The 25,121-nt window shown below is 36.8% G+C and overlaps 5 protein-coding genes across 6 annotated transcripts; 1 reads left to right on the plus strand and 4 right to left on the minus strand.

Moving 5' to 3' along the window:
* Positions 1 to 3,058: 3,058 nt before the first annotated feature.
* On the minus strand, positions 3,059 to 3,572 carry LOC110717555. The gene is made up of 2 exons (XM_021896288.1): positions 3,371 to 3,572; positions 3,059 to 3,279 (listed from the first exon to the last, which is right to left on the minus strand). Exons 1-2 carry the CDS (start codon positions 3,570 to 3,572, stop codon positions 3,059 to 3,061), a joined length of 423 nt encoding a protein of 140 aa, XP_021751980.1.
* A 722-nt stretch (positions 3,573 to 4,294) lies between these two features.
* On the minus strand, positions 4,295 to 5,867 carry LOC110718136 (transcription initiation factor TFIID subunit 1-like). Its single transcript, XM_021896933.1, has one exon. It carries the CDS (start codon positions 5,217 to 5,219, stop codon positions 4,515 to 4,517), a length of 705 nt encoding a protein of 234 aa, XP_021752625.1. The 5' UTR covers positions 5,220 to 5,867; the 3' UTR covers positions 4,295 to 4,514.
* Positions 5,868 to 8,987: 3,120 nt separating this feature from the next.
* Positions 8,988 to 11,940, minus strand: LOC110718170 (13S globulin seed storage protein 2-like). Its single transcript, XM_021896976.1, has 4 exons — positions 11,513 to 11,940; positions 11,101 to 11,402; positions 10,106 to 10,663; positions 8,988 to 9,565 (listed from the first exon to the last, which is right to left on the minus strand). The coding sequence occupies exons 1-4, from the start codon at positions 11,874 to 11,876 to the stop codon at positions 9,161 to 9,163; spliced, it is 1,629 nt and encodes a 542-aa protein (XP_021752668.1). The 5' UTR covers positions 11,877 to 11,940; the 3' UTR covers positions 8,988 to 9,160.
* Positions 11,941 to 14,106: 2,166 nt separating this feature from the next.
* LOC110717773 (13S globulin seed storage protein 1-like) lies at positions 14,107 to 16,887 on the minus strand. The gene is made up of 4 exons (XM_021896541.1): positions 16,430 to 16,887; positions 15,990 to 16,243; positions 15,334 to 15,750; positions 14,107 to 14,654 (listed from the first exon to the last, which is right to left on the minus strand). Exons 1-4 carry the CDS (start codon positions 16,770 to 16,772, stop codon positions 14,277 to 14,279), a joined length of 1,392 nt encoding a protein of 463 aa, XP_021752233.1. The 5' UTR covers positions 16,773 to 16,887; the 3' UTR covers positions 14,107 to 14,276.
* Positions 16,888 to 18,073: 1,186 nt separating this feature from the next.
* Positions 18,074 to 23,180, plus strand: LOC110717688 (protein tas-like). Of its 2 annotated transcripts, none has more exons than XM_021896451.1 (8): positions 18,074 to 18,524; positions 19,089 to 19,184; positions 19,357 to 19,440; positions 19,653 to 19,813; positions 19,963 to 20,198; positions 21,109 to 21,183; positions 22,106 to 22,284; positions 22,509 to 23,180. In XM_021896451.1, exons 1-8 carry the CDS (start codon positions 18,276 to 18,278, stop codon positions 22,746 to 22,748), a joined length of 1,320 nt encoding a protein of 439 aa, XP_021752143.1. In that variant the 5' UTR covers positions 18,074 to 18,275; the 3' UTR covers positions 22,749 to 23,180. The 2 variants fall into 2 exon arrangements, with proteins under 2 accessions (XP_021752143.1, XP_021752144.1); XM_021896452.1 differs by having other exon boundaries at positions 18,082 to 18,524; positions 19,963 to 20,080; positions 21,048 to 21,183; positions 22,509 to 23,178.
* The last annotated feature ends 1,941 nt before the right edge of the window (positions 23,181 to 25,121 follow it).

Genomic DNA, 25,121 nt, shown 5'->3' on the forward strand with positions numbered 1-25,121 from the left:
TTTAAACATCCAATTGATGAATTGGCCAAAAGTGAGATAAAGCAATGCTAAGAACCACCCGAATAGCAGCCAATTTGACGATCGGACTAAAAGTTTCATCACAATCAATCCTTTCCCTCTGTGTCTTACCATCACCAACAAGACGAGCCTTATGCCTCTCAAAAGAGCCATCAGAATTAGTCTTATGCCGAAAAATCCACAAAGATCGAATAATATTGACATTAGACGGTCTCGGAACCAATTTCCAAGTTCCATTAGCAATGAGAGCATCATATTCTTCTTGCATAGCAAGGTTCCAATTATGGTCATGTAAGGCATGAACCTGGTTCTTTGGAATAGGCGATATGGAGGTAAAAATGTGGTGTGCTTAGTCATGGTACTTTGGATTTGGCTTGACAATCTCGTGTTTTCTGCGTGTTGCCATGGGATATGATTGCAATATAGAGGTAGTAGGGTGCGGAGAAGGAGGAGGACTAGAAGAGAAGAGCTGCTCGTCCTGACCATACATAGTGTCATCCGCACCATCGCCCGCTTGTACTCGGCGGGGGTAGTAGGAGGTGGCACAATGCCACGCTGCTGAGCAGTGGGGGAAAACACACGCGCATGAGGAGAGCAGCGAGATTGAGATTGCTGCAGTATGGGGCTGTGTAGCCTACTCCGCAATTGGGCTGCGGAGGAAGGAGAAATACCGCAACCTGGTTGCGGAGTGGACTGCTTTGCATGCTGGGCTGCTGTGCCTCGCAAGGCAGGCTTTGGTATGGGGTTGCTACGTGCTCTAACTTCCCCGCACCAGCACTTGCTGGATTTGTGGTGGGTGAGGTAGGTGCACGGTGCTCTGGAGAGTGAGCTTAATGGTGACGCACTAAGGGGCTGTCAAGAATACTCGAGTCATTACCCAAAAAATCATAAGTGTGAGGTTCGGGGGAGTGAATTTTTGAAAAAGGAAAAACCGACTCGTCAAACCATACATGTCTAGCTAAATTATTTTGCGACTAGACATATCATAGCATTCATACCCTCGATGATTGGATGGATATCCAAGAAAAACACAAGGACTACTTTGAGGTTGAAGTTTGTGAATTTCGGATGAAGGTAAAAGAGGGTAACATAGACAGCCGAACACCCTAAGATGAGAGTAGTCGGGATGCTTTTGATAGAGAATTTGAGTCGGAGAATTATAGCCTAGAATTTTTGTGGGCAAGATATTATGGAGATATGTGGCCATCTCTAAAGCATGATGCCAAAAAGAAAGTGGCATGGACGCATGACAAAGAAGAGTACGAACAATATTATTGATCGTCTTTATTTTTCTCTCGGCCTTGCCATTTTGTGGAGAAGAGTAAGGACAAAAATCGAAAATTCATGCCATGTTGCTCACTGAATTTTTGAAATGGATCATTGGCAAACTCACGACCATTGTCACATTGGAATGCTTTTACTTCTCTCTCATGTTAGGTACGAATATATGTTCGAACACGAATAAACAAATTATAGACTTGAGATTTAGATGATATTGGAAAGGTCCATAAAAGATTCCTGTAATTGTCAAGAAAAAAACATAGTATTTGTGGCCAAGAGAACTAAGAATAGGAGACGTCCACAAGTCACTGTGAACAATATCAAAAGACATAGTAGTGTGAGATATAGAATCGTAAAATGGCAATTTCATTAATTTTCCCAAAGGACAAGAACGACAATCATGTTTGGAAGCCTTATCACACTTTATAAGTTTGCTACTACGCAAAGTACTAAGAATAGCATTTCCCGGATGACCTAAACGAGAATGCCACAAACTAGGAGAAACAAATGCAAAAGCTGACAAAATGGAAGTTGAAATGACTTGATGATCCGTGAAGAAAGGATAAAGATCGCCACTGCTATTACATCTCACACTAATTTGCTCCCCGTCTGCAAGTCCGTTATAGAAAACCCAAAAGGAACAAACTCAATAGAAACATTATTGTCAATTGTGAATTTCCTAACAGAAGTGAGGTTTTTGACTAATTTTGGGACATGACATGAAGAAATGCATTTTAAACATCCAATTGATGAATTGGCCAAGAGTGAGATAAAGCAATGCTAAGAACCACCCGAATAGCAGCCAGTTTGACGATCGGACTAAAAGTTTCATCACAATCAATCCTTTCCCTTTGTGTCTTACCATCACCAACAAGACGAGCCTTATGCCTCTCAAAAGAGCCATCAGAATTAGTCTTATGCCGAAAAATCCACAAAGATCGAATAATATTGACATTAGACGGTCTCGGAACCAATTTCCAAATTCCATTAGCAATGAGAGCATCATATTCTTCTTGCATAGCAAGGTTCCAATTATGGTCACGTAAGGCATGAACCTGGTTCTTTGGAATAGGCGATATGGAGGTAAAAATGTGGTGTGCTTAGTCATGGTACTTTGGATTTGGCTTGACAATCTCGTGTTTTCTGCGTGTTGCCATGGGATATGATTGCAATATGGAGGTAGTAGGGTGCGGAGAAGGAGGAGGACTAGAAGAGAAGGGCTGCTCGTCCTGACCATACGTAGTGTCATCCGCACCATCGCCCGCTTGTACTCGGCGGGGGTAGTTGAAGTGTGTTTTGGTTTAAGGATTTTTTACCATAACCTGAAATTGGAACTTTACTACCATCACCAACAATAATCGTATTATTTTTATTTTTGCATAAATGAGAATACGATGACAGGTTACCTTGAGAGTGTGTCATGTGGGATGTAGCACCAGTGTCCATGTAGTAGTTCGGATCGGCTAAGGACATAGTATGCATAGCTTGCTCAATGTTCGTAGGCACATAACCTGAAGCAGAAGAAGGAGGAGTCGAAGGAGGACCCGAAACATAATGGGCTTGAGATGGACAAGGACCAAGAAGCCCTTGCTGCATTGAGGCTTGGTTCGGCCTTGGACCCCAAGAGATTGGGCTTGGGCCCTGAACAGGGCACGGATAGGGGGGTGTAGCCCAAGGTCCCTGATTCCAGTAGCCCCAAGGTGGAGGGTACATCCACCCTTGCCACTGTTGCGCCCCCCGCGGGCTGCTGTGCACCTCACTACTGATGCTGTGGTGGCTGCTGGGCCTGTTGATTGTCGTGACCACCTGCACCGCCTTTCCCTTTGGGTTTCCGGCCACCACGAGCCGGCTGAGATCCCCCACCGCGAGCAGAATTTTGCGAGGAATCACCCTTGAGGTGCTGCGAGGATGAAGAAGACTGAGAGACGTGCGCTTCTTCACTCGATTCGGTTACCAAATCCGTAGCATTACCTTGTTCCTCTAGTTCAAGCATCGAATGTAGGGCATCAAAGGAGGGTAAAGGATTGAGATGGCGAACGAAAGTGCAAAAGGGTTTGTATTCTTCCGATACTCTTTAACAATTGTAAAGCCATTCGATTATCGGAGACTTTATCCCCGACATTTTTCAAGCTATCAGCATGGGTCTTAAGCCGAGTGCAATATGCCTTGACGCCATCAAACTGCTCCAGCCGAGTATTGGTGAATTGAGCGTCAAGTTGCAAAGCCCTAGCAGACTTGTTGTTGAGGAAGAAATTTTCCAACCGATTCCACATATCGATTGCTTTATCCGGATCGATAATTGAATTTAAAAGGTCATTAGAGAGAGTCCCATAAATCCATTGTCACACAATGTCATCAAGACGCTGCATGAATGCTTGTTCGGCAGGTGTGAGTTCGGTTTTCTTGGCCGAAGGATCCACCGGTGGTGGAATGATGTGATCGATAACCAAATTCGCACGGCAATGAAGTTGGAATAGGGTCGAGCAGTTGTTGTATTGCGTGCCATCATAATCAAGAGTAATGGGGATACAAGTCTTGATGTTCGTCACAATAGTGGAGGGATGGAGCTTGCTTGATTCGGCCATGGAAGATGAAGAAGAGAGGACAACGGAAGAGAATTAGGGTTTGTCAGGAAAGAAACCCAGACTCGTGATACCATGAGAGAATATGTGAATATTTGTCGTGGCTTTCTCATTGATTAAACAACATGATTATATATACAAGCGTATTCTAGAGTTAGGGCTAAGGATACAATAGTAAATTACAAGCATAATTATACACAAGATTATTTACATAATCTAACAATAGACATGAACTAAGAAAACGGACGGAATTCTAGGATTCTGTAAATTACGGAACTAAGAAATTTTCATATTGTATAATTCATGATCAGTCATGACTCATCATGGAGAAATTTGAAAGATATTAATAATAAATAATTAAATTCATTTAAAAAAAACAAACAAACACTCCTAACTAACTTATTAACCTTAGCTTCATTCATACACTCTTATGCTACATTTTAAAAATAAATTATCTAATTCTGAAATTCACATTCCCATAAATAATTTCATTCCCTGTACACATTCACAAACCCATTTTAAAAATAATTCAATTTAACAAGTAATATAATAAATAAGAAAAAATGAAGCAATAATAATTAACGCACATATTAATTTAATTAATACTTCTATATATATCATTGCATCAATAAATTATGCACTGCGAGCTAACATCTCCTGGAACTCAATTATAGACTGTTCTCTCTGAATTTGCATATCTTGACGAAACTTTGATATAAACTCTTCAGCCCTTTCATCAACTCCCCTTATATTAGGCATCGACGAAATATACTCCTTCCAATTATTATTATTATTACTATTATTATTGTTAGTAGTATGATTTTTTACCTTCTTTTTCTTCTTTCCACCACTACCACCACCGCCGCCACCCCGGCTGCTGTCTCGTACCGTAGTACTACCACCACTTGCTGACGCTTCATCCTTTGTTGTTGTATGTCTTGTAACATCATTTTTAATCACTTCTTGTTTCGACATCGATGATGAAGACATGGACTCCCCGAAAAGCCTATCGATATAGACGGTTGCAGCAGGGCTATTAGGCCCCGAAGCGTAGGGTTGATGGTGTTGGTAGTTGTTATACTCCTTGTAGTAATAAAAGTCACGTCCTCTGCCAGCTGACGAGTGCGACCTTGGAATAGATCGACGGCGCTTCTTGTTGTGATGGAGATCGAAAAGACGAGTGGCGGTTCTTGTGAGGGCTCTAGGGAGGGTACTACACTTGTTGATGTTACGGAGGTTGCGGAGTTTAGGGGAGACAGAGGATGTGAAGGAATTCCAAGCCTTCTTTGTGGAAGAAGGTAGCTGCTTTAGCTTCTTAGGGAGGTAGAAGCAAGACATCAATAATAGGTTTAAACTTGAAAGAAAGAATGGAATAATCTTTGAATCGATTGTTAGGTTTCGTAGTTCAATTCGTAAATGATTTTATTGTTTCGACGTTTTAAATGTTTAAGAGGATGGCTTTATGCCTAAGTTTTGGGTTGTTACAACATATAATGTATTATGTTCTTGCTAGGCTGGGATTTGGTACAAGATGCTGTTTGCTTTTTTTTTTTTTTTTTTTTTTTTTTTTTTTTTTTTTTGTGAAAAATAAAATAAATTTTCTTTGAATTTTAAGGTGTTTTTTCTAAGCTGGCTGCTTTTTGGTTTATCTTTTTCATTTTTTAAATTTTGGGTTAGAAACATGGTTAGTGAGGTGGGGACTTGACATGATATGTTATTGTTACGTACAAAAATGTACTAATCATACTTTTTTGTTTGGTGAATAAGCAGATTGAATTTATTCATAGTTAAGGAAACATTTAATTGTAATCAATTTATTTAATTAGCAAGTAATTCCACTTTAATTTGTATAGTTATGTTAGATTAATGGATAATACTATGGTTAGTTATAAATCTCATAATCATAGAAAGCTGACAACAATAGTGTATAGATAAGTCAGTTATTGTCGTTGTATGAGCTAAAGCTGACTAGGATTGGTATAATTTGTAATTCAATTATGGATAGGATCGGATTATAATTTTTCCCAAATAAGGTTATGTTATTATGTGTTGGAGCTCAAAATACATGTGAGTCATCAACCACAAGTAATGAAGTAATGCACCAAAGCTAATTCTAAAAGATTTCTAAATTTGTCATGTATGTGTTAATTACTACTCAATACAAAGTAGATAAATTTATCTGCTTGAATTAGAGAAGTGTAATTATATCATGTTTTTCGATCCATTACTTTGCCCACGGCCACTCATAATAACATTAATGGTTATTATTGATTGTCTTTAAAAAGAAAATTAATGTTGTGTAAAGTGAAAGTAATGATTTAAGACCATATAATAATTTCGATTTCTGTTCTTAATAGACACTCTAATATTCTAAATATAAAAGAAAGCATTCCGCAGATTTCTTATATATATAATTGAGAACTTTATTTATATACTATACTTTTTCATTCACATCAGAGATTTTCTCTAGAGAATCTGTATTATATGATTTGCACTTATCTAAACGTTTAATGTAGAAAACACTGTATCACGAGACACTAGCTTACTCATTCTCATTCTTTACTACCACTACTTTTTTTCACTGTAATTTCCATTTAAATACTATTCACGCCAGTTCAAATTAAGTTTTCTAGTGAATATGTATATCATGGGTTGTGACTTGTTAAGCACTTTTATGATATGAAATTGTAAAGGAGAAATACAGAAAAGACTTGCGCGGATGTGCGAAAGCACCCCACATCCTGGAAATATAGGCAGCACTTTCGGCAATCCAACTTGATTTGATATTGGAACCCTGGACCCTCAGTGCTACAACTTTCCCCTTAAAGCTCTTCACACTTTTTATTATTCAATTATCAACCTCGATTTCTTTTATCAATTTGTCGAAGTTTCTTTTGAATTTCAAGGGTTAAAAAATGGAGAAGATCAGATTGGAAGGTCATGAACGTATAGCGGGTTACATACACAGAGTAAACACAATTCAAATAGTAGCGTATCCAAAATTTTAGAACACGATATGCACAATTATAATAATGTATAAATTACATGTGATAGCATTAAAACACGATAAATCAGTCACATAATTCAAAAAAAGTCTCATATTGTAACATGATAATATGTACAGAGTATTTCGCGTCTCATATACAAGAGTCTCATGGTGTATATATGTAATTTTTTTTTTTTTAATAAAGAGAAGATGAATTTTATTTCCACCAAGGATATGCACTTGCATACCCTTGGTCTTAATTGTATCCGCCACTGAATTCAAATATATAAAACGAAATAATTGGTTTCAGTATATATAGTGTTGTTTTATTATTATTATTTTTTAACGTTAAGGAGAAGGGCTCTACCGGACCACAACCTCTCACAAGTACAACCTGACCCAAGTTAGCGGGCTAGACAATTTGGGAGGGAGGAAGGGAAAGGGAATCCCCACCCCAAATTGCCTTTAATGGAGTTTGATCCCACAACCTTTTGATTATGAGGTGATAAACCTTTACCACTGGACCAAGCCTTGCTTGATTTTTAGTATATAGTGTGTTACCAAACAAATTTTTGAGTTATTTGTATGTCGTGATGAGGTTTATGTCACATGACTAAATTGTTGAATGTACGTACGTAGTGATCCAAATTATGATTGTTTGTGGAAGATAATACTTCCTTATTTTTAGTTACTAGTTTTGCATTTGTTAAGTGATTGTGGTAATGGACTAGTGGGGAGTTATCTGTCCCACATTATTAGTAGTAGTATACATCGAAGCTCTTCTTCCTCCTCGACAATAATAAAAGATTAAGAGCATCTTTAGTAAGTGTATTTTTGAATTGGAAATGGATGATTAAATCGATACCATTATTGAATGTTTGGCTAGAATGTTTGGTAACAATTATTATTACCTGAGGGTAATGGTTATCTCTCATTTGTTGCATCTCAAAAACTTAGGGTAACAAATACCCTTACCCTTTGTTCTCAAACACAAACAAAGGGAGTAAAACTAAACCGATTCATTTCCATGGTTAAACCAAACAAATGAAAATGTAATAGTTAAATGATTCTTTTCCTCCTCTTATTTGTTACCTTTCCATTTCGTTTCCATTATCCGAAAAGTTGCAGTGGACTCTTAATCAGCATATGTCTATTGCAAGGGAAAAACTTTTGTTAAACTGGTTTGCCTAAAAAATAAAGTATTTTGTCACCCTAGAAAAAATCTTGATTTGATATTGATTGCAAACAGTCTCTACTTTTCTTTAATCCGACCTGGAAATCACGCCATAACTTCGAATGTGTGGGCAGGCCATATGCATTAAAGCAAGACATTATATGTATACTTTAATTTTGTACCCTGACCACATATAAACGTGGTTAAATTAGCACTTTTAATGGCCAACCAAGCAAAATATTATTTCATGTCACTTATTGTACAAAGACTATTACTCCATAGTCCGTACTTACTTAGCTTAGCTTGGCTGCTTCTCTTCAAAAACCAAAAGGTAGCATTATCACTTTCCAAAAACATGCATGCATCCTTTACACCTCACCCGCTAATAGTAAGGCAATTAACTTGGAAAAATTATACTCCGTATCCATGCCCAACTGTTCTCCGCTCTAATAATTGATGATTACTCCCTCAATTTCAAAATAATTGATAATAGTATACAAGGTTCATATTCTATAAAGTATAAATCAAGTGTACATGTGTCGTCGTTGTGTTAAAAAATTAAGTTTGAAAATAGTTTTAATTTCCTTATATGTTAGTTATAGAATTAGGTCAAAGTTTATAAGATTTGAGGTTAAAAAGTCAAGTGTAACAGTTAATTTAAAATGGAGAAGGCGTATGATTATGAATATTTTATACCAAATTAAAACGAAAAAGGCGTATGATTATGAACATTTTAAATATACCAAAAAAAATTTAATTATTACAGTAGCTTGGTTACACTGATAGAATTAGCTTTAAGCGGTATGCAATAAACTTTATCTTCAAAAATTGACTTATTATTGCAATTAGCATGCTGTCTTAGATTCTTAAGCTGATAATTAGAGATTCGTGAGGTCGTAGGTACGATTCCTGGAAACTGCAAACGCGCTTTGATACAACAATATTCATAAGTGTAACCAAAGTAAAGGTGGCCATATTATTATCATAGAACTTTACACCTAAAAAACCATACAAAAGCCTACGATACAACAAACAAAACCCATTATAACTAGCTAACTAGCTTTTCCACCACTTTACTTTATTCTCTCCCAAAAACTTCATTAGTCAACACTCATACTCTTACACAATGGCATACTCATCTCCCCTCCTTTCAGACCTCTTTGAAGGGCTAAACACACTCAATTCCTGCCTTCCATACTTGAGCCTTTGTGCCTCCTCCCTTGACAATTTGTACGAGTTCATGACAACCTCGATGGGCATGCCTCGAATGGCCGAGATCCGGCCTGCTAGTGGGCTGCTCATGGCGTTGTCGTTGGTCAAGAGTGCAACCCATTCAAGTCCATCTTGTCCTGCTCTCTTTAGGACTACAAAGTTTTGTGGTACTACTACGAGTTGGCCTTCTTGCACCATGTCGTCGAAGACTAGCTCCCCTTCGTGGTTTGCGATTTGGACACGGCCACTTCCCTTTGTGAAGTAGACAATGCTGTGTGCGTTTATCTTCCAGTTTGGTGTCATTATAGCATTCTGTATTAGGTTAAAAATACACACATAAATGCATCAGTAAATTCACAAATTAACACATACAATATATTTTTTTAAAAAACAAAAGGTCAATTTTTGTAACACAATTATATTAGATTACTAGTGAGTATATGTCTATATATAAGGATATGTTTCTCATGACAAAAACGTAAATAAAAACATTTTTTTTAACTATTTATCGGCAAAACAGCTACTTCACGATACTTAAAGTAGCGGTTTTACATGTAATTTTACAAATTTAACCTCTTAAAAAACAAATTTTATTTCTCATGTTGAGTAAGTGGGACGGCCTCATATATAAGTACCTATATATAAGCTATGGAGTACTTACAAGTTAAAATTAGGGGGATAAAAATAGATGAAACTTATCACTAAATTTCTATTCTGCATTCGGGTGTAAAATTACACCCTCTCATGTACCCCTCTCCATATAGTCTACTATATGAAGGTCGAGAAAAGTGTAAGAGGGTGTAAATGATACAAGAATGTTATCGATCGATCATATATAAACTAGTTACGTACCTTGTAGAGGTTAACTTTCTCAGCACTAAGGCGGAGGTAGTTAAGGATGGGAAGTTTGTTACTGTTGATGTTGGTCAAGCGGCCGCCCTGAGGGTTAAACACGTCAGCCCTTTCAGGGTTGTCGATGTTCACACTAAGCCTAGCACTGCAAAGAGTTTGTTCAATGCCATTGTGAGGGCGACTACTTTCGCTTTGTCGTCCTCGTCCTCCACGGTGGTGTCTCTCTGACCTTTCCTCTTCCTCGGACCGTTCGCTTCCTCCTCCACGGTGGTGTCTCTCTGATCTTTGCTCCTCCTGGTCCCATTCAGGGATCAACATCTCGAGCTCTCCGCTCTCAACACGGATGATTGCACCTCTGTCGTCATTTTCGCCTTGGATCTTGCTGATTGTGTCACTTTCTACTTCGAAGGCATCTGCTAGGAGCTGTTTGTCGAAGCCGCTTAGGATGTTCTGGCCCATTTCTTCCTGGCCTCCTCTTGTGTGACGGCGAGATGACTCGTGCTGTCGTCCTGATTGGTCTCCTCCTCTTCCCTGTGGGTTTCCGGCTAGGAAGAAGCTCTGCTCATCATTCAAACAAATTAGTAATGTCTACATATAGTCATGCATGCAATTAGCTTAGTTATTAGATTATAATTAGATTTGTACGATTAAAAAATATGTAAATATTCTCGTATACTCCAAAAAAAAATTTATATATACCTAAAAGAATTTATATACCTGGGGTGCATGGGGCATGCACCAGAAGATATTTTTTATTTATTTAATATTTGTTGTTTAATTTAAAACACCAGATAAATATATTGTGAAATATGTGTATAATTACTTATAAGATTGTACTAGACGATCAAAATAAATTAAATGATTAAAATTGTGTGAAGATTAGAGCAAAAAATTAAAAAATCATATTATTCTAGTGTAGTTTTGTACAGTATAATGTTTTGAGAATGTTTTTTTGATGCAAATAATGTTTTAAGAATGTTATAAAGGGAGCTCACCCTCAAATTGTCATCGAGTTGGTTTTGGAAGTTGTTAGTGTCATACAGTGTGACAATGGTAAGACGGTCCTCTCCATCGTTGTAGACCCATTTTGACACACCGGCTGGTAGACCGATGACGTGACCCTTGTGGAATCGTCTAACCTTCTGGTGCTGGTCTCTCATTTCCTCGGACCCACGCTCGGACCTTCTAGACTCCTCGAAACGCTCTGACCTCCTAGACTCCTCCGAAAAAAATTCGGGGGAGCCTGATTCGTAGGTGTCAGCGCAACCTAGGCTGCTAAGCCCCAATAATCCTCTGCCTGCATAATACGTTCATAACCATTAATATCTTATTAATTACATATTAGTATAAAATATATATACTCGTATAAAAATATCGATATTTGAAAGTATATTAGTCAAGTAGTACCTCGAATAACATAGGAGATGGAAGGTGCATTATTGTAATGAGGCAAGAGAAGACCCTTAGGCTCAATCTCACGGCGAATCACGGTGACACCAGCACACTGGAACTCCTGTTGCTCCTTAGGGTCCCATACCTCAGTGATACCGGCCTCGGCTTGGATTCGGATAGATGGCTCATTAGCGCTAAGCTGGTTGATTTGGCAATCATTGAGAGCCTGCTGGCCACGCTGCAACCGGCTGTGTTGGGGCGACGACTGGCCGGAAGGCAAGAAGGGAGACTGGCCTAGTTGGAACCCCAATTGAGCCAAGGAAGTAGGAGAGAGTATGAGTAGGGTTAGAGCAAGAGGAAGAAGAAATACTCTAGACATTGTGAAAAGAGTGGGAAGTGAGAGCGTATTAGCTAAGTTAAGTAGTTTAAGAAAGAGGGTGTATGTTGTTGGTATTTATAGTTGAGGCTAAAATGAACAAGGTTTGACACGTTGAACAAGTGGTGCATGAAAATGAGGATGTTTGATGTTTGAGTGTGAACACGTAATTGTTGTGGTTCACGTTCAGGGTATGTGGCGAGTATGGTGCATGCAAGAATGTTAACATTTGGCTTCAATTAATCATTGGAGTTGTATTACGTGCAAGTTTGATTGTTAATTATGGTATAGTTTTGTTTTTCTATGCTCGTTGTATTCATGTTTTGAGTTTGGGTATTAAGGTATATATTGATTGTTAATCAAGTGAATCATTAGCTAATTCAATAAGGTGATGAGATGATGGACAAATGAGTTATTAATTACAAAAATTGGCATAGACTTGTCAAACAGGTTATAGTCGTGTATAGTTAGACTGTATATCTCCTAAGAAAACATGGATGGTGTATATATATTTTGCAATTTGATGAATTTCGTAAGAATTAAGAAATGTATCAATAGTATTAATTACTTTGTATACATAATAATAATGTGATAGAAACTGATGATAAGAAGTACTCGTATATGGATGCACAAGACTTGTTAAAGTATTAAGTGGGGTAACCAGGATTTGAGATCGTGTATACCATCTTGTAAAAACTATTTGTATGCATGATGAGTGATGATATATGCGAAAATTTGCCGCGGTGTAATTTGGAGTCTAGGAAACACTAGTGACAAATGATTAATAATACTAGTGAATGTCGACACAATTTGGCGGATGAAACAAGGCCTCAACTTTACTGATGAAGTGATGAAGCATACTACTACTTGTTGCCACATTTGTATACTTTGTAGCCATGTCATGTACTCTATTTGATAAATTGCTGGCAAATGGCAATGCATATATCACTAAGATACTAGTTGTACATTCTTAATCAATAATTAATAATCAGCTCAATTAGTCTAGGGATTATGGATATTTATAAACTAATTAAGAGACGACATTCGAATTGTCTTTTAGATTGCCCTCTTAGCCTCATTTGTTTTTTTTTTTTTTTGAAGGGACCCTCTTAGCCTCATTGTATCAGCGTAATTAGTTGATGTTTATCATGGATGCATTGATGCAAGACGACTATTAATCAATAAAATTATCTTATTATATTATAAAAATAGTATAGAGGTGAAACCCAAGATCGGGTTAAAAAATGACACATTGACGACACTAATAAATTTTAGCATCGAAAGCACTAGGCCAAAGTTATATTATTATCAGAGTGCGTGGTACTTTAATTTATTTGCACTTGGCTGGTAGACTTGTAGTCATAGTTAACTAGCCTTTGTTTTTTTTTCTTTTAAGTAAAATACAGGGAAAATTAGGAACGTCTTCTCACAATACCGTAACCTAATTTATCAAAAAGTAAAAAATAAGAAAACTTGTTGTTCATAAATGGGTCGATATTTTGATGCTCGGAGTAGAATATCTCAGAGAAGCAACATAATTTGCTGCTTGATTTCCTTCACGGTAAATGCGGCGGGAGTCAAAAGTCGTAAATGACTCAAGAATCTTGGTGATGTCGGCCATGAGCAGCTGCAGTTTCCAGGGGCAATTGAAATTTCCCTGCAAAATATCCATAAGATTATGGTGTATTTTTTTTTTAATGGCTTGCGAGTCTTAATATAATCTCCCAATTTACTTAATTTCCAGTATTCATCCCAAATCAATCAGTCCGTTACGATCATGTTATATGGAAACAGTTGAGCTCACCTCATCATGTCCACTTATTTTAGTAGCTAGGAAAGATAAGTTCATGAAATATAAGTTTTAAATAACAGTTAATAAAATAAGTTTTTTTTTTTTAACTTTTCAAAAAAAAATAATAATTTAATGAGTTAGAATAAGTTCGGATAAGGGTTAATAAAGAACCATTTCACACCAATCTCAAGCACCATTAGAATAAAGAAAGAAGAAAATGTATGTTGTGATTTTATATACAACTGATCTATAGTTACCAATTTATGTAATTAACTGATTAGCTACTTAGATTGGGTTGTAACTATATCTTTTTAGCTTCATATTACAATAAGAGGCGTAGTAGAGGCCATATTAATCAACAATCCATTGGTTACCCAGACAATTTGACAAAACATTGGCCATGTACGTGCAAAGAAAATCAAACAAAAAAGAGAGCGAGCTATAATAAACATTTGATTAATCTCATTTACCAAACCTAAACAGAGATAAAAACATTATTGGGCAAGTTAAGTTTCTTTCTCTTATTCAACTAATTACATTCTAAAAACAACTTTGAAACCCACTTAAATTTTACACACAAAATTACAAACTCATTCCACAAACTTCCCTAGCTAGAATGACCTAGTCCTAGGACTAAACAGACTTAACTCTTCCCTTCCATACTTGAGCCTCCTCACTTCATCCCTAGACATGTCATAAGAATTCATGAGCACCTCCTCCGGCATGCCTCGGATGGCCGATAGCTTTCCGGCCAAAGGACTAATCATCGCGTTGTCATTGGTCTTAAACGACACCCATTTTAACCCTTCTTGTTCTGCCTTCTTCACCACCACAAAGTTCTGTGGGACTACCAAGAGCTGCCCTTCTTGGACTCGGTCATCAAATACTAACCGCCCATTTTCTCGGGCTACTTGGATCCAACCCGTACCCCTTGTTATGTAGATTATGCTGTGGGCATTTATGTTCCAGTGGGGTGTCATCAGTGCATTCTACATAGAATAATATTGAAAAAGTTAAATTTCCTCTAATAATTGTTCAAATAACTACACATAGTACACAAGCAGTATTATGAATTTATGATCATGTCAAAAAGTTGTTTAAATTACGTTTTGTTTCCTTGCATGTTTTCCTATGTACATTTTTTTATTATACTCCCTCCATTTTTGAAAGTTCGACTCACTTTGTATTTAATTTGCGCGGTCTCCAATGAATATCTTTGACCATGAATATATTCGGCTACATATAAGTGAAAATTATAAAAAGTTGATATTTGAAAAAAATTTAATAAGGGGAATCTATTAAGATCCCATATGCTAATTTATTTATATTGTTTAAGTCATTAAATGTGGTCAAAGTTATTTTATTTTGACCCCATAAATAGTAAGTGAGTCGAACTTTCAGAAACAAATATATTATATAAATTTCATTAAATTTAATTTAAACGTATTATAAAGAACTAATACGCATTGAAAAATCACACAACTTTTTTTTTTCCCTATGTACACATTTTATCAAAAAGATGCGTATTTTTTTTTCATATATATACATTCATTGAGCACTTATTAATTTAAATTCCATTTTCATTGAAATTTATAAATTAAAGATTTCAAACAAGCTAAGAGCAACAAAAAGAAACAGAGCGGAGTACAATTTATACAGACGTTTTACCTTGTAGAGCACTCCCCTCTCAACACTGAGTTGTAGATATTGCAAGAGGGGAAGTTTGTGGCCATTAAGGGTGTTAATACGACCACCATGCTTGGTAAAAACATCAGCAAGCGAAGGTCGATCGATGTTTTGTTTAAAGATTAAGGAGCATAAGGTTTGTTCCAAGCCATTTAGTCTCCTTGTTCTCTCCTCTTCTGTGTCATCCCATTCAGGGCTTAATATCTCGAGATCACGTTCGACTCGAATAATGCTGCCCCTCTCATCGTTCTCAGCCTTCATGCTCCTTATTGTCTCGGTGTCTACATTAAAAGCATCAGCTAACATCTCATCGTCGAAGCCATTGAAGATGTTTTTCCCTGCAACTTCTTTAGGTCTTCGCTCCTGGCCACCTTGGGGATCTCCAGCTAGGTAGAAACTCTGTATGAATGAAAATTGAGATGCATTAGCAACACTATAAGTAATTCGAAATTCATTCACCACTAATAATATTAATTTGCACGTACTCTATTCACATTTTATTTTAATTAGAGCGGATACTCACTCTGTCCGAAATTAATAGTCACATATATTATTTTAAGATGACAAATAAAAAAGTCGTGACAATTTAGAGAAAATAGTGATAGCCTATGGTTTATGAGGCTTATCTTAAGACATACCCTAAAATTGAGATCAAGCTGGTTATTAGGATTGCTAAGGTCGAGCAAGGTGACACTAACAATAGGGGCATCCCCATCATTGTAAGTCCATTGAACGACACCGGCAGGTGATCCTATCACGTCACCTTCCTGAACTCGGAAAACCTTCTGGTGTTGATCACGTTGTCCTTCTCGAGTTGTATCCGAACCACTGCCTCGTGGTGACTCGAAGGTCTCAGGGCACCCTGGGACTATAACTCCTTGTATACCCCTCCCTGCACCAATATAAAGTATCAAAAAAAAAACTTATGTTATAATTGTCACATAATAATGTATAATAGCTTAAAATATCAATCTATATGCTGATTTTGGTACAACCCTGTAGTTTATTTTATATGCTTAAGAAAATTAGTACTCCATATTATGTAACAGGACACGTAAACGTTTATTAAATAGTGCACCTTGTGTTACGTAGGTGACATAAGGAGCATTGGTGTAGGAAGGCAAGAGAAGGCCTTTAGGCTCAATAACATAACGGACTGCCGCCACCCCAGCACAGCGGAACTGCTCACTGTTCGATTCCCAAACCTCGATCACCCCAGCCTCAGCCCTGAGACGGTGAGTTGGCTCAGCCGCTTGCAGCTGCTGGATGTCGCAGTCATGTTGCCATTGCTGGCCCCTTGGTTGTTGCGGCTGCCTTTGAAGCAGTGGTAGCTGAGCTAAGGAGGGAGAAATAAGGAAAACAAGAAGGCATAGAGGTACCCAAAAGAGAAGTGCATTATTATTAGTGGTGGTAAAAGCCATGGTAGATTAAAGGCAATGAATTAGAGAAAATATTAAGGGGAATATATATAAGGATAGTTTCAATGACACGTTAATGGTGAGCATGTTGGTAGTCTTCTATTTTCTATGCATGTATGCCAAGCGCTCATGTCCAACACTTGGATGTTATGATGCATGAGTCTTTGATCATGTGGTTCCATGACTCCGTATATGAGGTGTAGTGGTGGAGAAGCAATAATGTTTGATTTGCCCTTCCTATGGAGTACTTGTAGCAATGTGTAAGTTGAATCAAAATATTTCAACAAGGTGTAGATTATTATGCAAATAAAGGTTGTTCAAACTAAACTTATGTAACTTCACTCTTTTATACTATTAGAAAATATTATAATAAATCATGGAGCTTGAACTAAGTGACCACAAAGTCAAAAGCTAGATGACTTTTTCACATCATTTTCATCAAGTATGCTCACGTAGTCATCTCATTGTACTTGGTCCATGATTTTTGAGTCCTAGTCTATGTGTTTCATATTTTAAAATGGTTTGAGTTCAATCAAATTGATAAAATTTTCTTATTACAGTAACAATATTAAATGAATACATAATATGAAGTACTTTTTTCTGGGCAAGTAAAGAGAAAATAAATTATTGAATATTTGAACCAAAATCTCGCTCAAGTCAACATGAGTGGAGTAAGGAAACTGATAGGGATGGGTAAGAAAATCCTCACCCGATCAAAGTGCTCTTAATGAGAATTGGTTCACAAACTTGTGAGATACAGTCCTAGCTTACTTCTAGACCAATTACTTACAAGCAGCAAACAACGTATAGGATACAATTTGAGTTATACTTAATTGAAAATAATTCATTTTTATTCCAAGCTCTTTAAAATCATTTTAATTCAAAGCTCATTTAAAATAAATTCAATTAAATTTGAATCAATAATTGCAACACAACATGCAACGCTAGGCCAGGACACAACTAATTTTGGCACAAGACAATCTATAAGGACGAATCATTAATTTGAATCATACCTACTTACCTACCACCTCAATACCTCATACCTAAAATCATTAGGTGTTTGGTTCATCAAATTGGAATGGATTGGAATGAAATCTCATATTAGAGAAGTATGGATTCTAAAACCATACTAGCCCAAAATTGTTTGATTTTATTGTTGGAATGGATTGTGAATCTTAGGGAGAGAGATGGGTATGGGGGGAATCAGAACCCCTTAACGCGGGTATGAGATTTTATTACTAAAAAAACTCAACCAAATAAAAAATTAGGTGAAATAAATTCTAACTCAATTTCAACTTATTTCAAATAATCCAAACAAACAACCCAGTTAAAGTACCAAACCCCCCCTTAAGAGACACTAATAAAGATTAAAGAGTAAAGGAGAATCCTTATTACGGAGCAATTCCTTACTTTGCCTTCATCGTATTAGCCAAAACAAAAAAAGAAAATGAAACGGTATAAAACTGCCACATAGAGCTTGTCCGTCCAGAAACATCCAGATAACTTATGGCGTCGGTCACTCTTATCACCACCACCGCAACCACCAGTAGCTCCGCCGCTTTCCTCGGAAACAATGCCAATTCGACTCGCTTCAACTTCACGCGCCGCCTCTTTTCGCCGCATTTTAGTAGGCGGAGAAGCACCGCTGCGAACTTCGCCATTGAAGCTAAGCTTGGAGAAACCCAGAAAACCTCTTTGCAATTCAATAAACTTGGCGACTCTGATCTTCTCATCAGTGAAATTACCCTCGGCACTGTATACTCTTCTTCTTCTCTCTTATCTTATCTTTCAATTGATTCATGAAATTTCGTGAATTTCTAGGTTATTTTGAATGGTAAAGGAAATTAGCAAACGGAAATGCTTAGGTTTACGTGGTTCACTAACGATAATATAACAATAAGGGAGTTTTACTTGTTGAATTACCCTTTTTTACATAAAACTGTGATAAATTACTTGTTGAATGAACTATTTTCGAAGTATTTGTAGAGTAACAATGTAAATTACAGAACTTTATTTGGGTCATTCTGACTTATAGCAATACCCACTAAAAGTGGCTAGAATAAATGCAAGAAATTAAGCTTAATTTCCTCCTTTTTTTTTTTGCAAGATAACAATAATTCCCAGAAGAGATTTTTGTTAAAATTTCACAAGAAACAGAGCTAAAATCGAAACCCAATAAAATAGTGAACATTTATGTTGAAGATCACTTAAGTGTTTCATTTTGGACTGCATTCAATGCTTATTTTTTGCATAAACATTCTTTTCTACTAGTATATTTTTTAGTAAAATTTGAAAGTTCATTCTTAGTACTGTTTCCAGATGACATTTGGAGAACAAAATATGGAGAAAGAAGCTCATGATATGCTTAGTTATGCATTTGATCAGGGCATCAACATTTTAGACACTGCAGAAGCTGTAAGCATTCCATGCCTTTCTGTATCTGCCTTGTTTTGTGACTACTTTCAGAATAAAGGTTTCGAGATGATTATTATGTTACAGTCTCACAAACATGTGACATTCCTCTTCTGCATATGTGCAACCTATGTTATTGTGTAGCTCTTTGAAATTATTAGCAATTGTTGTGCAGTATCCGATCCCAATGAAGAAGGAAACACAAGGAAGAACTGATCTTTACATCGGTAGCTGGTTGAAGTCTCAGCCCCGTGATAAGGTATGCTTACATTTACATGACTGACTGGAGAGAGATGGTCTTAATTGTTCAAAAATCTGTCACATTCATCTTTAGGATCCAATAATCTTTAGCTACATTCTTCTTGTAAGTTGCCTTTCTACTGCTTAGATTTCTTTTGTACTTGGTGTAACATTTGGGTTGTTTATTTTGGACTGCTGAATATCCTAACTTTGATTCATCTGTATGTTCAGGTTATTATAGCGACAAAAGTATGTGGTTATTCAGAGCGTTCCGGTTATATCCGTGACAATGCAGAAGTATTACGTGTTGATGCTGCTAATATAAAGGAAAGTGTGGAGAAAAGTCTTAAGCGGCTCAACACTGACTATATTGATTTATTACAAATTCATTGGTGAGAAAATACTTGGAGCACTTTTGTTTTTCAAGAACCAAGTAACATCAATTTTTCTGAATCCCCTGCTTTGAATCTTGAATTTTGCCACTTGTTGCTTAGAAAGTGAAGATGAGATTTTTTTTTTTTTTTTTTTCTTTTTTTGTCAGGCCAGATCGCTATGCCCCTCTGTTTGGTGAATTTTTGTATGATTACAACAAATGGAGGGAAGGTGTGCCATTTGAGGAGCAACTTAAGGCCTTGCAAGAAGTTATTGATGAAGGAAAGGTATCGACAGCTTATAGGAAGCATGTGAGAGGTCATTGCATCTTGCAGACATTCTCATTTTCCTTGAGATCCTGCCTTAAGCCCATAACCGGCCCTAGAAATTTTAAAAAGAAAACGGGTAAACTAAAGGAATCATTGTAAATGAAATGCACATACATATGCTGTCAAGAGGTTTACAATGCATGCATCATGCTTCTCTCTTATAAAGCAATTAACAACCAACTTAATCCAATCAGCTACATGAATTCTTTTATTAGGTTCAAACACGTAGCGACTATAAAATTCAGCTTTGAAGAAGTTTCATGTTGGCTACATAGTATATCCTCCTTTGACTAGACTGAGTGTTGGATAACTGCTTGAGTACATGAAATATAGGAGTGACAATATGTTGTAGGTTGTCATAAACTGAGGATCATGTTTGTAGAACTGGCTAATGGTCACAAGTTTTCCAACTACGCAAGGCACCATTTCTCGAGTTCTAATTTTTAAAAGTAGTAATGTATCTCATGAGAGGATTTTACTATTTTTTTTTTTTTTATTAACTAATATCGATAAAGAAGGTTTTTCAATTTTAAGTAGAATATTATATTTAAGAGAATAATACTCCCCTCATTTCAAGAAACATGTAATTGTTTGGAGTATGGGGAGAAACCATGGCAAAGCCCATGTTCTACTCCCTCTCTTAGAAATATACTCTGTTCACAGCTCACCCATCTTCTCAACTGTTTCTTCTCCTGTCTTATTTTTGCTTACTTGCCCCCTTTTGCCTCTTTTCATAACTTCTAGGATCACCCATTTTAATGTCTCAATTTTTGTTGTAGTTTTGTATTAACTTGTGTACTAATATTGTGCTGTGAAATTTCCTTGTTGGCATGCATTTTTTTCATGTAAGTTATTATTTGTTGCTACTTCCTGTCCTTATTGGTGTTGTTTTGCTGCATTAACACACTGTCATGCACACATGTAGGTAAGATACATTGGTGTCTCAAATGAAAGTTCTTATGGTGTTATGGAATTTGTCCACGCAGCAAAAGTTGGAGGACTTCCAAAGATCGTGAGCATTCAGAACTGCTACAATCTACTCACTCGATGTCGGTTTGAAGGCAAGCTTACCACTTCTAACTCCATTTTCTGTAACTTTTCCCTGCTCTTTGGATTTTACTTTTAGAGGGTGGCTCTTTTTTATTCACATCATCTAAGTATGCTCTTGCTATTAAGTTAGTAGTGATGTCTAATATGAGCTCACTTTGCTTTCGTCCAGTCTACACTCGTGGTAAAGCGGATTATATGTGTCACACATCTGACGTTTTTGCCTATTTGTCCCGTGCCTACCAGTAGACATGCAACATCATTATTGATCCTTGGGGCTCTTCACTGTTATTTTGTTGCTTTGACCTTTTTATGAAATTTGAGACTCTGAACATCAATATCTTATATCATGTTTTTCATGCCTATTTTACTTTAGACACGGCAACAGCTATGTTTGGGTACATATCTAAGTGTCAATTTACATGTTAATTTCATAAATTTGTACCAGGGGACTCTTCTATAAATTGGAGATGGGGATTCGACAGTCATGAAACAATATCCTAAATATAAGACATTTCTATATTGCCTTTCACATTCTTTTGTTTGCAAATCCATGTTCAAATGTTTCAGTTTAACTTGTTAACTACTCTGTATTTTGTAACTCTCTTTACACCAGATTAAATACCCTTGTTTGCTAATGGTTGTTTAAGATTTATCTAAAGACCATTTTGTGTGCATTTCACAAAACACTTTCCCTCCCCCTCCCCTTCTCTCTCTCTCTCTCACATATTAAATTAATTATATGTATTTTTTTTTTAAATCTCCTTACGTTGTGGTGTTTGTGACCAACTGAGTTTTGAAGTTTCAGATACAGATTTCACATCTGAATCAGAGAGTATCAAGTATCAGACTCAGATACTTGCTACAATTCATAGAGTACAGTAACATAGGTCAAATCATCTTTAAGCTAACTGAATGCACTCAAAATGCTTGCAGTTGACCTTGTTGAAGTTTGTCATCCAAACAATTGTAACATTGGTCTGCTTGCCTATTCTCCTTTGGGTGGCGGAAATCTCTCTGGAAAATATTTGGATCCTGATTACGTAGCTGCTAAGAAAGGAAGGCTGAATCTTTTCCCTGGTTATATGGAACGATATATTAGCTCTTATGCAAAGGTATGCTAGTAGTTTTTGTAAAGAAACAAATCTACTCATGTTGTATATTCACCTTATTTTCTTTCTGCAAGCACCGACAATAAGATGCTTCCTTGATTATGTTGTGTTTTGCTTGTGGTGGTCTATGCATTATGCCGTCATGATATATTTTAATTCATGCCAATAGGCTCCTTGTTGAATGTGCCCAGCGATAGTAAGATTATATGTTGCTTTTCCAATTTCAGGTGGTAACTGCCAAGTATGTTGAGCTGGCCAGCAAACATGGTCTGTCTCCTGTGCAGCTAGCTCTTGCCTTTGTCAGGGATCGTCCATTCGTGACTAGTTCGATCATTGGTGCAACTTCAGTTGATCAGCTTAAAGAAGACATTGATGCTTTTTTGACAGTTGAGAGGCCATTGTCCCAGGAAGTAATGCAAGATATTGAATACATTTTCAAGAGAAATAAGGACCCTGCTATTGACTAATGAACATCTTCATCCGAGGTATGGCGCTGCCCACTGTAGAGGGTTAAGAACCCCCATGAGCTTGGTGAATCGTGTGGCAATTCTTAATTCTCACTCGAATCCCATTCGTTGATTGGGCATTTTTACATTCAATTGTATCATATGTTATTCTCAAACGTTATCATTGGAAAAAACATCCAAATTTTGTTGTACAATGAGAATTAGATACCAGTGTTCCATCATATTAAATATTTAAAATAGTATCCAAAAAAAAATTATATGTACATAACTGTATATTACAAGTAGGGCTGTTCACACCCGTTCAGGTACCCGCTTTTACGGGTAGTCAAATGCTCAGCCCATGACCCGACCCGATAAATTCGGTAACGGGTACCTGAAATTTTCGGGTCGAATCAGAGGGTACCCGAATTTAAAATAAAAAAAAAAAACCTGTAATTGAATAAGCAACAATTAAAAAGTAATTCTCATATACAAATCAAAGAGAATCAAAATTCAACCTACAATTTGCAACAAATAATAACCTTTAGGATACAAAATATAGAAAACTTTATGCAAAACGACATTATCAGCTTTCTCCATATCATCCTGACCATTTATCTCACATTCTCACTCGAACCCGATATTGCGTCATTTCCATTGTCGATCTCCGATGACCCACACTTAGAACATTGAGCGCAACGTACTGTATACGGAGGAGCAGGCGTTGGTGGAAATATTCCGTTCATCAGAGATTCATTTGAGGGAAAGAGAGGTTGTTGAGAGAGTGAGGGAGGGGAATAGGTCGAGAGTTAAAGCCTAAATTTATGTGGTATGATCGCCAGAGAATTAGATAATGCGGGTTTATGGTGGATTGAGATGTAAGAATTTGTGATTTTGATAGTTTGAGTCTTTGAGAGGGTAAGATGATAGATAAAGTGTGTGCGCGGCACAAGAGATAAATGTTTTAGATTAAGTAAAGTCAGTAAACCCTAGACTGAGTAAAGTATCAGGTACCCGCTTCATTCCATGTCTGGCCCATGACCCAACCCGAAACAACAGCTTTTTAGCGGGTCAGGCACCTCACCCGAAAAAATCTTAAATTGCGTCGGGTATTTTGCGGGTCGGCAGGTCATCGGTCGGGTTTGTTTGAATACCCCTAATTACAAGCGTGTTGAAATTTACAGCATTACCTAAATAAATTATTTTCTTTTTGACATGCTAAAAAGTTTGATTTCTTAACAATATATTTGTCTCTCTTCTTTATACAAGTAACTAGATGAAGCCCGTGTGATGCATGATTGATTTGTATTTTTTTCAAATAAAATATTTTATTAAATGTATATTTATCTATTAAGCTTTGTGATATTCGCTTGCTTATTACTTGAATTTTTTATTATAAAATGAATTATTAACTTTGGATCTCATATTTAGATAAAATTCGTAATATAAAAAGATAATATTTTATTTTATAAAGTTTAATATGTGGCTGGTCATACGGTGTGGTCGAGATTACTTAGTCAGGAGTTACTTGGTTGATCAAGGGTTACTCAATCGATTCGAGGTTACTCGGACGATCAGGAGTTACTCGGTCAGTGTTTGGGTTTGTCTCAGCCTGCCATACGATATGGCCAACAACACAAAAAACGCGCTAAATTTATTTTTATAATTAATATAAAATTTTTGATCTAAAATAAATTGCAATTCTTTTTTTTCATTGGGTAAAATATATCATTTTTCTATGTGACGCACGAAAGTTAATCTTACGTGGCATAATCCTATTGTAGTGTATTAAAATTATTATTCCTGTTTTGGGGTTTTCTGTGTCCCTCGGGAGAGTTACAACACCAAAATTGGATTCTGGACCCCTGTACCTGCAAAACAACAGAAACTCCCGTTGGATGGAGTTCCGCCTCCGACGATCAAGTTAAAACGTGTATGGAGTCTGTAAAAAGTGCGGAAAGTAAAGTATTTTTTTCGGATTCCAAGAGAATATCTGTAATTAATGATTGTTCTGTTTTTGTGAATATTTCTGAATGTGTCCCATAATGGGAACATCTTCCTATTTATAAGGTCTCGAAATGTGTGCCGCCATCCTAGGTTACGGAAACCTAGGAATGGTGGGCTTCCTTGGGAATTGGGCCAGAAAGGCCGTCATTTTTCCCAATCATTAAAGATGCCACGTGTCAGCAGGGGATTGGTTCTCTAGGAACCTCTCCTGAAGTGTCATGTGTCACATTCCCATTGGACCACGTGTCCTGGGTAAAAATACCCAAAATAATTCTTACGTAGCTTTTTTTTATTTTTTATTATAATCCTATGTATCGCTTTATAAATACTAATCTTACGTGACATAATCCGATTGTAGCGTTTTAAAAATATTAATCCTAAGTGGCG

This window comes from Chenopodium quinoa, unplaced genomic scaffold (assembly GCF_001683475.1).
Source record: "Chenopodium quinoa cultivar QQ74 unplaced genomic scaffold, ASM168347v1, whole genome shotgun sequence".
Taxonomy (NCBI): domain Eukaryota; kingdom Viridiplantae; phylum Streptophyta; class Magnoliopsida; order Caryophyllales; family Amaranthaceae; genus Chenopodium; species Chenopodium quinoa.